The 17,082-nt window shown below is 47.9% G+C and overlaps 5 protein-coding genes across 5 annotated transcripts; 3 read left to right on the top strand and 2 right to left on the bottom strand.

Annotated features, from left to right (window-relative positions):
• Positions 1-700: 700 nt before the first annotated feature.
• N7446_012951 (putative MFS sugar transporter) lies at positions 701-2,463 on the top strand (the record flags this gene model as incomplete). Its single annotated transcript, XM_058521693.1, has 5 exons — positions 701-738; positions 790-1,130; positions 1,189-1,426; positions 1,481-2,004; positions 2,075-2,463. The coding sequence occupies 5 exons, from the start codon at positions 701-703 to the stop codon at positions 2,461-2,463; spliced, it is 1,530 nt and encodes a 509-aa protein (XP_058365170.1).
• Positions 2,464-2,880: 417 nt separating this feature from the next.
• On the bottom strand, positions 2,881-4,721 carry N7446_012950 (uncharacterized protein; the record flags this gene model as incomplete). The annotated part of the gene is made up of 8 exons (XM_058521692.1): positions 2,881-2,883; positions 2,952-3,068; positions 3,123-3,433; positions 3,493-3,652; positions 3,701-3,802; positions 3,856-4,220; positions 4,269-4,492; positions 4,549-4,721. The coding sequence occupies 8 exons, from the start codon at positions 4,719-4,721 to the stop codon at positions 2,881-2,883; spliced, it is 1,455 nt and encodes a 484-aa protein (XP_058365169.1).
• A 1,783-nt stretch (positions 4,722-6,504) lies between these two features.
• N7446_012949 (uncharacterized protein) lies at positions 6,505-9,546 on the top strand (the record flags this gene model as incomplete). Its single annotated transcript, XM_058521691.1, has 4 exons — positions 6,505-7,254; positions 7,311-7,724; positions 7,777-8,719; positions 8,786-9,546. 4 exons carry the CDS (start codon positions 6,505-6,507, stop codon positions 9,544-9,546), a joined length of 2,868 nt encoding a protein of 955 aa, XP_058365168.1.
• A 611-nt stretch (positions 9,547-10,157) lies between these two features.
• Positions 10,158-12,249, bottom strand: N7446_012948 (flavin-containing monooxygenase; the record flags this gene model as incomplete). The annotated part of the gene is made up of 7 exons (XM_058521690.1): positions 10,158-10,621; positions 10,680-11,046; positions 11,110-11,246; positions 11,305-11,400; positions 11,454-11,611; positions 11,664-11,876; positions 11,933-12,249. The coding sequence occupies 7 exons, from the start codon at positions 12,247-12,249 to the stop codon at positions 10,158-10,160; spliced, it is 1,752 nt and encodes a 583-aa protein (XP_058365167.1).
• Positions 12,250-12,623: 374 nt separating this feature from the next.
• N7446_012947 (uncharacterized protein) lies at positions 12,624-17,036 on the top strand. The gene is made up of 8 exons (XM_058521689.1): positions 12,624-12,761; positions 12,817-13,002; positions 13,056-14,217; positions 14,274-15,370; positions 15,427-15,533; positions 15,595-15,873; positions 15,929-16,130; positions 16,185-17,036. The coding sequence occupies exons 1-8, from the start codon at positions 12,719-12,721 to the stop codon at positions 17,003-17,005; spliced, it is 3,897 nt and encodes a 1,298-aa protein (XP_058365166.1). The 5' UTR covers positions 12,624-12,718; the 3' UTR covers positions 17,006-17,036.
• Positions 17,037-17,082: the final 46 nt, after the last annotated feature.

Below are 17,082 nucleotides of genomic sequence, written 5' to 3'. Positions count from 1 at the left end.
ACGGGAACGAGTCAAATGGGTCCCGGAGCCAAGCTTCGCTTATAATCTCTTACTCTTTTTTGGAATTGGCTTTTGATTCTTCAAGGTCCTTTTATCTTTGCTTTGTTGACTATTTACCCTATTGGTGGAGTCGATTTTCTCCCAAGCCTCCCTTCTCCAGACCGCCGATTCGTGGAAATCCGAACTATTCATCTCACCGGAACAACCACGAAAAATATCCTCGAACCCCAGATCAGCATTACCCCAGGTCCGCACCACTCAATCTAGGGAGCTTCAAGCCAATCGAAATTGAACCAGGGCTGAGATACACCCTGCCATGTGCGGTTCGACTTCAGATACCCCACCACTCAGCGATCCTGGAGAATAGCTACCCCATTATCAAAATGCCAAATTGTTCTTAGCGTGTCCGGGGTTGTGATTTCTGGGGATGGTCCGATTTGCGCCATGGCTTTTAGGTCTCACACGGGCTGGGAATGGCTTTGCCCCCCGGAAGGCACTAAGCATTACTTATATATCTGGGCCCGCTCCTACGCCTCTAGAGTTTCATATCGGTTTTTGGCTGTTTTCTCACTTCACTCTAGGGTCACGGTTTGCCATATAAGGCCGGAGTGTGGTGCTATCCATAGGGTATCGACTACATACTTCAACCCTATTCTCTAATCAGATCCGTTCCTTCAGTGTCCTACTCACAACCGCCAGGATGGGTGTTTTAATGAGTCGCAAAAGAGCCTTTAATTGGTTAGTACAATGTGCTTTACGCCATGAGCCAAAATCTAACACAAGCTGCAGGTACATCTCTCTCGTTGCCGCATCATGCATGGTGCTTTACGGTTACGATGCATCTGTCTTCAACTCCGTCCAAGGGTCCAAGAACTGGGTAGCATGGATGAACAAACCAAACGCAAACACAATTGGCTCCATTAATACGGCGTACACGGTCGGCGCCATCTTTGGAGGTTTTTTCCTTGGTGGTCCCTGTGCCGACTTCTTGGGCCGTAAGTTTGGAATGGGAATTGGTTGTGTGCTGGTTATTATTGCCACATTCATGCAGACGTTTACTCCTCGACATAACATTGCCCTTTTCCTGGCAGGAAGATGTATCATTGGTATTGGGCAGGGTATCGCGCTGAGTAAGTGTTACTTGTGTGTTTGATTCACTGTGCATGAGCTAACTGCGAGTCTTAATAGCCGCCGGTCCTATCTATATCGGTGAATTGGCACCGCCCGAGATCCGTGGTAAGATCATGACCTTCTGGCAGATGTTCTACTCTGTCGGATCATTCATCTGCTTCTGGATCAACTTCGGCTGCACCAAGCATACCGCCAGTCTGGGCGAATGGGACTGGAAGATGGTCGTCATTTTCCAGCTTCTGGTTCCAGTGATGATTCTTATACTCCTTCCCACTATCCCTGGTAGTCCCCGTTGGTGAGTGTGAATGCATACTTTCTGTCAGTAACATCCAGTACTGACGATTCACAGGTATATCCAAAGAGGAAACAAAATCGATCAGGCCCGTGCCGCTCTTTCCAAGGTCCGTGATACTGAGGAAGAAGTAGAGCAAGAGCTCTTGGAGATCCGTGAGGCCATCGAATACGAGAAAGAAGCCATCTCTGGCAACTACTCCGCTCTCTGGAAGGACAAGTCACTTCGCAAGCGTATGGGTCTGGCACTGATCCTTAACGCCGGCCAGCAAATTACCGGACAAGGCTCGCTCAACTCGTACTCTACCAAGATCTACCAGAAGGTCTTCACCAGCAGCAGCCAGATTGCTCTCATCAACGCATTGAACGCCACATTTGGAATTATCTTCACCCTGAACGCTGTATGGATTGTCGATCGATTTGGCCGAAAGTTCCTTCTGATTGTCGGTGGTATCGGTATGGGTCTCTGCATGATTATTGTCTCCGCCGTCGAAACCGAAACCCCTTCTCTTGCCAACGGAGCGAAATCAGAGCCTGTCGGTATATCGATTGTGTTCTTACTATTCCTGTTTATCTTCTTCTGTGAGTTGGCCCTACAACACTACATCTCATCATCTTCAAACAAAGAAACACAACTAACACAACCTAACAGACAAGCCGTCTTGGGGCGCAACAGTCTGGATCTGGACATCCGAAATCTTCTCAATGAACGTCCGCGCCCAAGCCGTGGGAATGGCCTCGCAGACCCAGAACGTCGCCAATGCTATCGTCCAACAATTTTTCCCCCTCTTCCTCGACAACGAAGGTTTCTTCGCCTTCTACATGTTCGCTGGAATCAACTTTCTACTTGCCGCATTCGTCTTCTTCTTCATCCCAGAGACCAAGCAAGTCTCTCTTGAGGAGATCGATACCCTGTTCGGCGGCGCTAACCACGTTGCTCAAGGAGAGGAGGTGCTGGCCCACCAGAAAGGAGTACAGCTGACTCACGAGGGAAGCGAAAAGCCTGGTGCCGTTACTGTTGAGAATGTCGGCTCTAAGTAATTGCGTCTAATACCACTTTATTGGTGGATTGTTCGTTTCGAAAATATTATAACGATACCGGATTCGTTGCTATGTACGGCATTTAGTCTTTAATGAAAGTGCGTTAGCCGTGCTTCTCAGAAATATCATACCGTTCAACATAATTTTGTACACAATGCCATGAAGTATTGGGCAGTTTCTCTACGAGAGCCTCGAAGCGAGTGTACCGTTTCATGCAATGTTTTCGCCTTATTTTGACCTCTCTTTTTTCCCCTATTTTTTGCGCATTCTCGAGTGCCTCGGGTTTATCGTATAGATCATACAAAGGCGGAGGCATGAAAGTCTTATAACCCCAGTTGTAGATATGAAATTGCTTAATTCATGACCGGGCAGGCCACCCATGTCCTGATTATCTGATACCTCGATACTTGAGACCCATCACTGAGATCGACAGTAGCGAAGCCAAGTTGATATCCGAAGATCCACGGTAGCAAAACAAAACGACCAACATAGTAGATTATGCCTAGCGCGAGAATGGCCAGGGCAACTACCGGAGATAGCCAATAGGGGAGACTGGTATTTCCTTTGCCATTTGGCGGTGGGACAAAAGGCATGACTAGAAGAAACTAAAATTTTAGTTAATATAAATCATAGCTTTGTTAACGGAGAATAATACTCACAATACTTCCAGCTAGATAGAAAGCAAGAACAGCCCACGGAACGGTAAAACCAGACGGCGAAACCTCGTCTTTTGACACCCGCAATTTAATCAATCCGATAGTGACAGCAGTGAGAAGTAACACTGTCGGATATGAATTGAGACTGACAACAAATTCAAATGCGTCACCTGCGGGAGGGGCACAGATGAAGAGGGTTGTCATGGCCAGATGGATTAATAGACACCAGATAGGTGTTCGGAAAGGTCGATTTTGCATGATGATATCTGGGAATGGCATAATGCCATCTTTCGCTAGTTCTTGGATCACTCGTGCTATAGTTAAAGATGAGTAAATGCTTTGCAGTATCATATTTTGTTCTGATAATACTCACGAACAGTGAAAGCGACTCCTAGAAGATGACCTATGGCGGATATTGCAACCATCGCCGGAAGAGCTTTTGCGCCAGCCGACTCGCCGAAGACGTTGTTGAAGAGAGATGCGGCAATGGTGAGATCGGAATCCCTAAACTCCTCTCTTGATACACCGGCGAACTGAAAAGCAAGTTAGATATGGGAAAGAGCCGCAAAAAGACCACCTACATAAGCGATGTTTGCTAGAACATAGAGAACTGTAATGCTACCCATAGCTGTAGGTAGCGCAATCCGAAGAGTCCTTTGTGGGTTTTTGACCTCGGAAAGAACCTTTATCCTTGGTCAGCAAAACCTGATCGTCCTTGAAATGCAAGGGTACTTGCCATGTTCATATTATCGTATCCCTGAAACGAAAAGATCGCATCCAGCAATGCCATGCCAATGTTATAACCGTTCTTTGATGTTCCCTGGAAAGATGTAGACAAATCAAAATTATGCGGATTTGGGACGTTGAGATGGCCCCCGAGTGCTGCAAAACCAGTGCAAACAATGAAAAGAAGGATAAATAGCTTCATTGCACTCATCATATCTTGCAAGCCTCGACCAACACGCGGGGCAACGATATGAATACACACTGCAAAGGAAACAGCGGCAACTGCTAAGCCTCGAAGCTTCCATGTTGTTGACTCAACGCCAGCAGCTTTGAGAAGATATGACGCGCAAGTTATGGCGTTACCTGATGATACCTCTGCGTTTTGTTAGAGCTATAGACCAATGTGTGGAATATAGTACTCACGTAGGAAGACGCAGTAAAATAGGTAGATGCATGTAATTAATAGTTTTGGCGAGAACGATCGTTCAAGGTAAACTTTCATGCCTCCCGATCTAGGGATAATAGTGCCGAATTCTAGCATGACCATTGCCCCGCATGTTGATATTGCACCTGCGATCACCCAAAGGATGAGGGACATCCCGGGACTGCCACTCAGTCTGAAGATAGAAGAAGGGGTGGAAAATATTCTCATTGGAGTCAGTATCTATAAAAACTAACCAAAGAGGACACAAATGGGACATACCCGGCTCCAACAATTTTGTTGACAATCAGCGAAATAGCACCAAAGACGCCGATCTGGCGCCCTTGCAAGATATTTGACTCGTTAATCTGGGGGCTTGATTTGGGTCCATCTTCGTCAGAAACATCAGTGATGAACGGCTGAGTTGAACTACTAGGCTCTTGATTCTTCGCCATGTTGTTTCTCGTTGATATGAGCTCCTAGAGTTATAAAGAAAGATTTAATTAGAATTTATGGCTAAGACGCTATTTCCGCGGTCGTTTGCGTCGATAGCGCGTGATGGAGCAACGCAGCTAACCATTGGATGGAGATATGCAGGGGGTACTGTACTACATTGCTAAGTATCGAACCCCTCGATTAGCTGTTATAGGGGTTATAGCATTATTGTATACTTTTCACCTCTCTCTTTATCGTTCGCATTTTCAGGTACATTTTCCTTTTGTTAGTTCCCGTAACAGCAAGACAATAATATGATCGCATTCCGAAGAACAAAAGAGCAAGAGAACATCGACGTAACAGCAATGTTAGTGGACGGTTTAAAACTCGTCCCCTTGCAACACAAGGCGTCCTAATCAGAGTTCTTGGGGGATTGTCCCGGTGTCAGTAAGGAGATTCATCTGAACAAGTACTTAGGTAGCTAGCTCTACGTACCATATTTCTTCTGCCGCCACTGCCGTCACTGCCGTCTCAGCTTTGCGAGCTGCACTGGGCCTCTCGGATCTCGGTTTCGAGCTCATCCGTGGGCCGCGACTGCGTAGCGTTAGGGTCGAGCATTTTGTTTGCTTTTTAACTGTACCACTTGACTGGAGCAATAATTGGATCTTCATACCCTTCAGTGACGAAAACCATGCAAGAGGTCTCCAATGCAAATAAAAAACCTTTAACTTAGCGATAGTATCTACTGCTAACCTCTACTTCGGCATATTGACGTGGTTCTATCACCCTTTACCAGGCGAGGACCTCATCAAGATCAGGGAATGGCTTCATTCGACTCCTTACACCCAAGAGAAAACCGAACACCGCAAGCACCGCGGCTCATACCTGGCAGGAATATGCAAATAGCCCTCGTCATCGGCTGTATACCGGCAATGGCATGAAGGAGATAATGAAACTCTCCGCGGATCAAGGCTCCCGGGTTCAAGTAAGTTAAGTTCGTTATTGCAGCTTCGGTCGTCAATGAGTTGCGCAAAGAAGGTTTTCCAGTCTTGTATTTCTTCTTTCGATAGATTTTCTATGTAAATAACCAGCCCGTGGCTGTGTCAGATTTTGACCTGTAGCCCTTCGCTCTAAGTCAATTAAAACGATTTATCAAGGAAAGGATGGCACTGAGAAGAGCTCACTGAATGATCCTTGGAATGCGCTAAATCTGCACTTGAAATGTATTCACCAGACTTGCGCTCACCGAGGCTGTGAATACAACATTTGTGCCTCTGGTGCGTCGAGATACATGACGGGCTCAAATATTGTGGTAGACGGAGGTTTTACTTTACCGTAGAGATGTGCTCATTGCGAGATAACAGAGTCAAATTCAGTACTTTCTTTCGCCATCATCCTCTCGTTGTTCAATAACATTATATTTTTTTTGTTTCCCTACGGTGCGCAACTCTATGCGGGGTCGATGAGAACAGAACTGGTAGTAAAGTGAGGGAGATGGACGGTGGCGGGAGAGAGTGGTGGAGTGGTGGAGTGGTGGAGCTCATTTTTTCCCCGTCAACGCCCTTGCCGGGGGCCTCTACCGTACGCGATTAGATCTAATGACTTGGATATGGTTGCGAGAATGGGATATTTAGTACGGCAAACCACTACTTTCCCGACAAGCTTTGTTGAACGAAAAGGGTCGGGGCCACGTTTCGTCACTTCTAAATAGAACGGTGGATTTCGCATGTCCCGACTGTTATATTTACCTCCTCCAATTCGACATCAATACACTTCAAAATACAAACCAATCTTTTGACAAGAATGGCTTCTAAGCCAAGGGTTGCCTTCATCGGGTTGGGGGCCATGGGAATGGGAATGGCCCTACACTTGCTCGAAGACGGTTTCGCTGTGACCGGATTCGATGTCAATCCCATGGCCCTAGAGAAACTGCTCGCCATGGGCGGTGCGGCCGCTTCTACTCCAAGGGAATGCGTTCAAGGTGCGTCCGTTGTTATCTGCATGGTTGCGAATTCAACGCAGACCGACGATGCATTTTTCGCCGATACAACGGGCGCAGTGTTTGGCTTGACACAGAAAGCGATTGTCATATTGTGCTCAACTGTTGCTCCAGGGTTTCCGGTGGAAATTTTGGGCCGCATCCACCAAGTCTTTCAAAGACCAGACATACAGTTGTTAGATTGTCCTGTGTCCGGCGGAACCATACGTGCTGCTCGAGGAACGCTGACCATTCTATCATCGGGCCCGACGGATGTTTTGAATACTGCTCAGCCAATCTTAAAGTCAATGAGCGAGAATCTATACGAGATTGAGGGAGGGCTGGGCGCCGCGAACAAGGTCAAACTTGTCAACCAGCACCTTGCCGGTGTTCATATTGCTGTCTCTGCAGAGGCAATGGGGCTAGCTGCAACCTTGGGAGTGAACACAAAGGAATTCTATGAGACTGTTCTAAAAGGCCCAGCGTGTAGTTGGATGTTTGAGAATCGAGTACCTCATATGCTCTCCAACGACTGGACACCTCACTCTGCTATCAGTATCTTTGTTAAGGATATGGTAAGCTTCCTACCCTTAGGGAAGCATTAAGTCTCTTCCACTGACACCTACATCAGCGAATTGTGACCTCGGAAGGCCTCCTTCAGGACTTCCCTCTTTATATTGCGTCTGCGACAGAACGACTTTATCAATATGCCGCGCGGATGGGATATGAAAAAGACGACGATGCGAGTCTTGTTCGAATTTTTCTAGCACAAACTCCATCTCTGGTTTCGGAAGCAACATATTGCCAGAATCCTGATAATGCGCGCGCATCTGAATTGATATGCCAGTTACTGGAGACTGTCCACTCCTTAGCAGCGGTTGAAGCTCTGGCCCTCGGAAAGAAACTCGGCATTTCGACCAACACCCTCACCTCAATTATCTCAAATGCCGCTGGTGCTAGCGAGTCCTTCAAAAAGGTTGCCTCAACGATTTTGGCTGGCGATCTATCATCTGGATACACCATCACACAGACACGGAACAAGCTGGTAGGTCGTTCCTATTCGAAGCTTCGATCGACGTAACTGACCAAATCGACAGAAAGAAGTGATGACCCTCGCCCAAATACATAATTATCCTCTTCAACTCACAGCTACTACATTCCAGCTATTACAACAGGCTGTGACCTATGGCCTGGGCGGGGAAGGTCAAGCAGCGCTCCTCAAGTTATGGACAACATCAAATCTTTCTGTCGAACCCTTGCATATCACCGAATACGACCCAGTTCCCCTCTCGGAGTTATACACAAAATTGCCTAAACTTGAGCACAATGTTGAAAATCTCCTATGCAGTATTCAAGATCATTTACGGGCTGAGCAGGACTTCAAGCTCGTTGTTCTTGATGATGACCCAACAGGAACGCAGACGTGCCACGATATTAATGTCCTCACCATGTGGGATGTCGATCTTCTGGCCTCAGAGTTCCGGTCAGAGAGCGGAGGCTTTTTCATTTTGACCAACAGTCGCGCGTTGCCTCCCAACGAAGCTCGCGCGCTAGTCAGTGAAATACTGCGAAACGTTTCCCGGGCGGCTGATATGACTGGTAAAAAGTTCGAAGTTGTCCTTCGGGGAGACTCTACATTGCGTGGTCATTTCCTGGAAGAAGTCGAATCGCTTATTGATACGATTAGCTCTCCCGATGCATGGGTTCTCGCACCGTTCTTTGGACAAGGTGTTCGCTATACCATCGACGACGTACAATATGTGGGTGACCGAGATACCCTGATCCCAGCCGCGAAGACTCCATTTGCCAAGGATAGAACCTTTGGATACAGATCCTCAAATCTCAGAGAGTGGGTTCGTGAAAAAGCAGGATCGCGATTTTCCAGCAAAGATATAATGTCTGTCACACTGGAGGATATCAGACTCGGAGGAATTTCCGCAATCGAACAAAAGTTGCTTCTAGTGCCTAAAGGTGGAATACTGATCGTTAACGCAGTCCAAACGGAGGATATGCTTATGTTCAGCCTGGCGTTATTGGAAGGTAACCATCCTTGTTTCTGGTTCATTTACAGCATATAGTTCTTTCAAACTTACTTCTCGGTTACAGTCCGCAGAAAGCACAAACTCCGTTTTGCCTATCGAACGGGGGCGACCTTCGTATCTAGTCGCCTTGGGATCCCAGAAAAACCAGTCATTTTACCGAGACAGATACCAACGTTCAAACCCGTGAGACGTACCGGAGGACTAATTATAGCGGGCTCTTATGTTCCCAAGTCCACCAAGCAAGTTCAATCATTGATCCAAAGATCAGGGGGCAATTTAACAACTCTCACTGTGGATGTGCCAGCCCTATTTATCGAGCGCCAGAAATATCCCGACATCCCCACAATGCTTCGTTATTCACCCGTGTTGCAAGACATTGTTGCATGTGCGTCTGGGGACCTCCAAGATGGCAAGGACGTGCTGGTGATGACCAGCCGAGACCTTGTGTCGCTGGATTCTGTCAATTCTTGGGGGTCGGAAACTTCAGGAAAAATAACGAACTTGGACATCAACAACTTGGCCGCGAATGCCTTGGTACACATTGTCCGCCACTTGAGCGTTTGCCCTCGTTACCTGCTAGCGAAGGGAGGCGTGACATCATCTGATGCAGCGACAGCTGGTATAGCCATAAAGCGCGCAACAGTGCTGGGCCAGGCGGCGCCTGGGGTTCCCGTTTGGTGGTGCCAGAAGGAGGAAGATTTCAAGAGTCAAGAACAAGGAGGCCGGAAGGTCAAATGGACTGACCTACCATTGATCATTTTTCCAGGCAATGTTGGAGACGAAGATAGCTTGGCTGATATAGTTGGGCAGTGGATATTACGATAGACTATTGTCCTGCAGTCATGAAGACAATGTGCTGTGAATTAAATGTAAAAGAATTGCACATTATTCGCCCGTTAGAGTTCGAGCTGCTCAAATACATTTTCGTCCTCATTTGGCTATATCAAGTGTCCACTTTGCAGAAGAGAAACAAACAGCCAGTCAAGAATAGAAGAAAGGAAATCAGCGTCAACCTCATGCTGTCGGTCTCTATCGTCAGATTTAGTCAAGACAGTAAAGCCTCGGACGACAGTTGCTTGTCTACTTAGTATCAACTCTGTTTGACTAAATGCATATCAACTATTAGAGACTTCCAGTCTGGCTTACAATGAAAAACATTTCCGAAGTTTCTGGACAGCCGACATCAAACTGGTTCCGCTCCGTCAAAGAAAGAGAATAAAGACACGGTCTCATTCTCGGCACATCACGGAATTTGAAATTTTTGTCCAAGGACACCAAGAAATCAGAAAGAGCTATAGAGGCACATGTAAGAAGATGATTAGGAAGACATTCAAAACCATCGCCACACTTTTTACAGCTAATGTGTCTAAATTTACTTGCTTTAAAAGCTAATAATGCCCAAATATGTGTTTTGATTCGGACTGCGCCAGAGTTCACTAAACCATGAATTCCTCAAAATACTCGTCGGGGAGATGCGCTTTCTCATTCCCGTCAATCGTACCCAGATACCACGACAAGTCGCTTCCATCGAATTCGCGTGCAGCGAAGCCGTTGCCAAGATAGCCAAACCGATTAGAGGTTGTATAACCGAGGTTGTAATCTTCCCAACGGGGCTGTTTCATGGTTTCAAAGAAATGGATTCTCGAGCCCGGCCACATCATCACCTCCCCATCGACCGTTCCCTGCTTAAACCAAGAACGACATGGAGATGTCCAAGCGGTACGAGGCATGAAGTTTCGGTGGTGCTCGAAGAAATCCGCAACCGCCTCAGTTTTGGGTTCGAAAGAACTCACACCTTCCGATGACATTTTCTCGAGGATTTGGAGGAAGTGTCTTGATAGGGTCTCCGTGATTGGAAGGAAACTTCCGTGGCCGTAGGGGCCAAAGGGGCCGTTGAAAACTGTTCAACCGGAATTAGCATCCCAACGCTTTAGGGCTGAGGGCGCGGAGGGACTCACTGAGGTAATTGGGGAAGTGTGGAACTGTGATGGAAAGGTAAGTCCTTGGAACATTCTTCCATTCCTCACTCAGACTACGAGATTTCCGGCCGATTGTCGGGTACGATGGCCGCCAACTGACATCAAAGCCGGTAGCACACACGATAACATCGACCTCGTGCTCAACCCCATCCGCAGTCTTAATGCCTTTTGGGGTAATCTCTTCAATGGATTGACTGACAACCGAGGTGTTCTCGCTGCAAAGCGCCTCGAGGTATCCATTTCCGGGTGTAGGTCTTCGGCAGCCCACTGCGAAATCCTTCGGGACAATCCAGTCTGCAATCTCTGGACGACCGGCAAGCTTAGATCGCATATCTTTCTCCGCGTACTAAAAGATTTTGCCTTGTCAGGACATGCCTAGAAGTGTACTAGGTCGAGATGGGAATCTTACAGCTCGCGCGTTTGCTTGCTCCTCGGATCCATTAAGAATGAATCGGAAACGGGAGTTAAGCTCAGACTCAATCTTCTTGCGATATGCCAGGTATTTCTGAGGGTCATTCCGCAGTATCTCTTTTTGCTTCTCATTATCTATTATTGTCAGTATTTCGGATTGAGGTTTTATAGGGCCTGATTGAGGGAAGCCTACATTTGAAATTGGATCCCCCTTTTCCTGCAAATCGTTGGCCAAAGCCGGCAGTCACCCACGAGGCACTGCGAATGAAGCATTTGAGAGATGACACCTCTATATTGGCCGTTAATATACTTCCTTTCGCGCTTTAAACCAGCGAAACTCACTGGGCTGAATGCTCGGAACGATTTGCACTGCAGAGGAGCCTGATCCGATAACAGCCACACGCTTCCCCTGCAATTGAACGTTGTCATCCCAGTGTGCACTATGAAGTCTAGGGCCCTGGAAGGTTTCCAGGCCCTTGATTGCGGGCCATTTCCATTTGCTGGAGTACGTCAGTCTCATCATTTTATAGCCGTGAAAGAAAAGATACCCACTTCAGCACACCACTTGCGTTGACCAATATGTGACCTTTGTCCTCAAAGACATCTTCAGGATTATCTCCTTTCTGAATTTTTACATGCCACTGTTGATCCTGCTCAACCCAAATCGCGCCTACCACCTTGTGGTCGAGGCGAATAAATTTCCGAAGCCCGTACTTGTCGGCAATGCCCTTGAAATATTTTAAGATTTCAGGTGCACCCGAGTAACTACCAACACCCAGTAAGTTCATTGCCCATTTAGACGGGTACTTGACTGCACTTACAAGGAGGTCCAGTCTGGAGAGGGAGCCCATGAGAACTGATAGTTGACAGAAGGAATGTCGCATCCACATCCGGGGTAGCGGTTCTCATACCAAGTGCCACCAATCTCTGGATTCTTTTCATAAAGAACCAGTTCCGTATCTAACGGGCTTGTGTCGATGTCATGGGCAAAGTTTAACGCACTCGCGCCAGCTCCGATCACGATGATACGGATTTTGCGACGGCATCGGCTTGGCTCTTCCACGATTTCATAAGGCTTAATCCCATTTCCAACTCCATTGGTCGCCTTGAGCTCATTATAGTCACCGATAGATCCCATTTTGGGTAGAAGGAGCAGGATGAATAAAGTAGAGAGATGATCAGAGTGCTTCGCTCATCAAATCATGGAGTTGTGAAGGCGCGGGATTGATGCATTTATGAGACTCTTCCCGTTAGCGCACATTTCATTACATTTCGTGCTTAGTTTGCAGAATGGATAGTGGACAATTGAGTCGCGCTTCAAACTGTAGCTCTGCGTCGGAGTGGTGGAGCTCTGCATCGCATGAGTGGCGGAGCTCCACCAGTCTTATCACTTCGCTCTCACAGGGCTCTCTTTCCTCTCCACCATCTCCACCACGGAGAGAAGGGCGAAGAGGGGATGATCGGCAATCTACAACTCTTGCCGGTACTTGCTTTAATCATGATAAGCCATCTAAGACCTCTAATAGATACCCTTACCCCTTTCTGCCTGTTGATCACCTCGTCCACCAATTCTGCTATATTCTACTGAGCCTGTAATCATATCCAAGATGCCTGAAGGTACCAACAAGAAGCCGTTGCGCATTTCCATTGGTGCGTGTTGACCCCTCAGTGTATCTCCTGCTGTAGTATTGACTAGTATGACCAGATCGCGGAGGAACCTTCACCGATTGTATTTGCAAAGTGATCAATGGGAACGATATTCTAGTGAAGATCTTGTCTGTCGACCCGAAGAACTATGCCGACGCGCCAACTGAGGCGATTCGTCGCGTTTTGGAGATACACTATAAAACTTCAATTCCACGAGGCTCTGAGCTTGATCTTAAGGACGTTGGTAAGAGTCATCGCCCAGAACCATGTTTAGTTACTTTGGTGCTAATTGAACAGAATGGATCCGCATGGGCACAACGGTTGCAACTAATGCGCTACTCGAGCGCAAAGGCGAGCGCACAGCCTTACTTGTCACCGAAGGCTTCAAGGACATCTTGTATATTGGCAATCAAAGCCGACCGTACATGTTCGATCTGTCAATTCGACGATCGAAACCGCTGTACACAGACGTCTTTGAAGTCAAAGAACGCGTGACGGTTGGGGCATGCAGTGACTCAAATCTCCGTACCGTGAAGCTGCAATCTCCAGAGCCAGTCGAGTCGATCATTGGTACCTCTGGTGAGGTTGTTCAAGTGCTGCAGCCTATCGACTTGGCAAGTACTCGAACTTATCTGCAAGATATATATAAAAAAGGCTTCCGCTCTTTGGCGGTGTGCCTCATTCACTCCTACATCTTCCCAACTCATGAGTTGCAGATTCGTGAATTGGCACTCGAGATTGGGTTTGAATATATCTCACTCTCACATCAAACCTCACCCCGACCAAAACTTGTCCCACGCGGAAATTCTACAGTAGTCGACGCATACCTGACTCCAAATATCGAACAATACTTGCAACAATTCTCCAAGAATTTCCCAAATATTGACCAGTCAGGGACGCGATTGGAGTTCATGCAGTCAGATGGTGGATTGGTGCCCTCGTCAAAACTCTCTGGGCTGCACTCTATTCTCTCTGGGCCCGCAGGAGGTGTCATCGGCTTTTCCCAAACATGTTTCGACGCAGAAGATCGGGTCCCTGTCATAGGATTTGATATGGGAGGCACCAGCACCGACGTTAGTCGATACGACGGCGAACTGGATTACATCTTTGAAACGACCACTGCTGGGATCGCGATTCAAGCGCCACAACTCAATGTGAATACTATCGCGGCTGGTGGAGGAAGTATACTGGCTTGGAAAGATGGTCTTATGTCAGTTGGTCCCGAAAGTGCCACCTCCAATCCCGGGCCGGCCTGCTATCGTAAACGAGGTCCTTTGACTGTGACCGACGCAAATCTGGCACTGGGACGGTTACTTCCAGGGGAATTTCCTTCAGTGTTTGGCGTTAATGAGAATGAACCATTGGACAGAGAGATTGTTCTCGCCAAGTTCAAAGATCTTACTCAAACTATCAACCAAGAGACGGGTAAATCACTGACGTGGGCAGAAGTAGCGGATGGGTGAGTAAAATCCAGAATACAAGCACCAGATTCGGCCACTAAGAAGTTTCACGCAGTTTCCTCCAGGTCGCTAACTCGGCAATGTGCGGACCCATTCGAAGTTTGACCGAAGCCAAGGGCTATGATGTTGCAAAGCATCACCTCGCGTCATTTGGTGGTGCAGGGGGTCAACATGCCTGCGCTATAGCCGAAGCCCTGGGCATTGAGAGAGTTCTGATCCATAAATACTCCTCTATCCTCTCTGCCTATGGAATTGGATTGGCAGATCTTGTGCACGAGGAAGAGCGGGTATGCGCAAAAGTCTTTGACGACTCTACGTCCAAAACGATATACAGAGACATGGACATTCTCGCAGACACCGCCCGAGGCAATGAGTCCATGCAACCATTTAACAATGTTCAGACCCGCCGCTTCCTGAATATGAGATACGATGGTAGCGAGACTTCAATCATGGTCTCCCTGGATAGCTCTGGGGACCCTCGAGAAGAATTTATCAAAGCTCATCATCAGCAATTCGGATTCACTCCAACTAACCGCGCAGTTTATGTTGACACTGTTCGTGTTCGGGCGATTGGCTCCAGTGTATTCTCTGGAATGCCTTCGAGCAAATCTTTGAATTCCCCTCCCAAACTCGTGTCTGGATCAGTGGCCCCGGTTCCCAAATCATATGAATCCACTTACTTCAATCCAATGGGATGGGTAAACACACCAGTATACCATTTTGACAACTTGAGCGATGGGTGCCAGATCTCAGGACCGGCCTTTGTGATTGACAAAACCCAGACAATTCTGGTCAGCCCGCAATCAAAGGCGACATTGACACAAGATGTACTGGTCCTGGACGTGGGCTCCTCAGGTCCGAAATTGACGAGTGCAGAGGTCATTGACCCAGTTCAACTTTCCATTTTTCGCCATCGGTTTATGGGCATTGCAGAGCAGATGGGACGCGTTTTACAAAACGTCAGCATCAGTGCCAATATTAAAGAGCGGTTGGATTTCACTTGTGCGATTTTCACACCCGAAGGAGACTTGGTCGCCAACGCACCCCATGTACCCGCCATGATTGGGAGTATGGCTTTTGCAGTCAGATCACAGATTGCCGAGTGGCAGGGCAAGCTGCAGGATGGTGATGTTTTGCTCTCCAATACACCAGGTAGGTATCTCAAGTCAAATACGAGTGGATCCAGCAGCTAACGCATTATCATGAAGCATTTGGAGGTGTTCATCTTCCTGACCTCACGGTCATTACCCCTGTTTTTGACTCTGATGGAAAAGATATAATATTTTGGGCTGCTTCGCGCGGTCACCACGCCGACGTAAGTTATCTTTATGCTCCAAGTACTCCAAGCAATCTATAGACTAACACACTGTCTGTAGGTCGGAGGCATACTTCCTGGCTCAATGCCACCCTTGTCAAAGCTACTATCTGAAGAGGGCGCAGTCTTTGATTCATACCTGCTGGTGCGCGCTGGCCATTTCGATGAGGAAGAGCTTCACCGCATGTTGTGCGTAGAGCCTGCGCGTTTCCCAGGCTCCAGTGGATCCCGATGCTTCCAGGATAATGTCACTGATTTGAAAGCACAGGTTGCTGCAAACCACTGTGGCATCCGTCTCGTGCGGCAACTGATCCAGGAATATTCTATGGATGTGGTCCAGGTAATTACCATTGATGACGCAAGAATACAACGGACCACCAGGCTAATTGAAACAGATGTACATGCGCGCAGTTCAAGACTCGGCTGAGCTCGCCGTGCGGAATCTCTTAAAGCGTCTTGCCCATGATCGCAATGGAGAAGAGATATCCGCAGTAGACTACATGGATGACGGGACCCCGATTATGCTCAAAGTAACCATTGACCCATCAGATGGTTCCGCCATCTTTGACTTTACAGGAACGGGTCCAGAGGTTTATGGTACGTTTATCTAAATGGCTCACCACAGAAATTTCAATAACTGATTGACTGTAGGAAACTGGAATGCCCCAATTGCGATCTGCAACTCGGCAGTCATCTTTGCTTTGCGCTGTATGGTTAACTCTGAAATTCCCCTCAACCACGGCTGCATCAAACCTGTACAGATTATCATCCCTGACAGGTCACTGTTGCGGCCGAGCTTCGAAGCCGCAGTGTGCGCGGGTAACGTATTGACCTCGCAACGGATCGTGGACGTCATTTTCAAGAGCTTCAAGGTCTGCGCTGCCAGTCAAGGGTGCATGAATAATTTCACATTCGGCAATGATGGAGAGCATGGGTTCGGATACTACGAAACCATCGCTGGCGGCAGTGGTGGAGGCCCCGGCTGGGCTGGCACAAGCGGCGTGCATACCAACATGACCAACACGCGCATCACAGACCCCGAATCACTAGAACGCCGCTATCCGGTGATTTTGCGTCGTTTCAGTCTTCGCGACGGAAGTGGCGGCGCCGGAATGTATCCTGGAGGAGAAGGCGTTATCAGAGATGTTGAGCTGCGGCTGCCGATGTCTGTGTCCATTCTTTCTGAACGCCGCAGCTTTGCGCCTTACGGTATGGCAGGCGGTGCTGATGGCAAGCGCGGGAAAAACACATGGATCACCAAGGCTGGCCGACATATCTCCGTTGGTGGTAAAAATTCGATCCGCGTCCAACCTGGGGACCGGTTCGTTATTGAAACCCCTGGTGGTGGAGGATATGGAGTCCCTGGAGAGCCAAAGGAATCAAACGTGGATCAGTCAACGGTCATGCCGTCGTTTGTTCCTATCGCCAACGGTAGTGTGGCCGCCAATCGGAGCTTGGCAGAGGAGGTCTAGGGGTATACGTAGTTAGACATATTCTATTTGTTTCGTTCTAAATGTATTATTCTTCTCTCGTGTCCGGGCAAACAATA

The sequence above is a fragment of the Penicillium canescens genome (genome assembly GCF_028828765.1).
Source record: "Penicillium canescens strain IBT 15451 chromosome Unknown utg000011l_segment0_segment0, whole genome shotgun sequence".
NCBI classification, from domain to species: Eukaryota; Fungi; Ascomycota; class Eurotiomycetes; order Eurotiales; family Aspergillaceae; genus Penicillium; species Penicillium canescens.
This window is presented reverse-complemented; position numbering and strand designations above follow the sequence as displayed.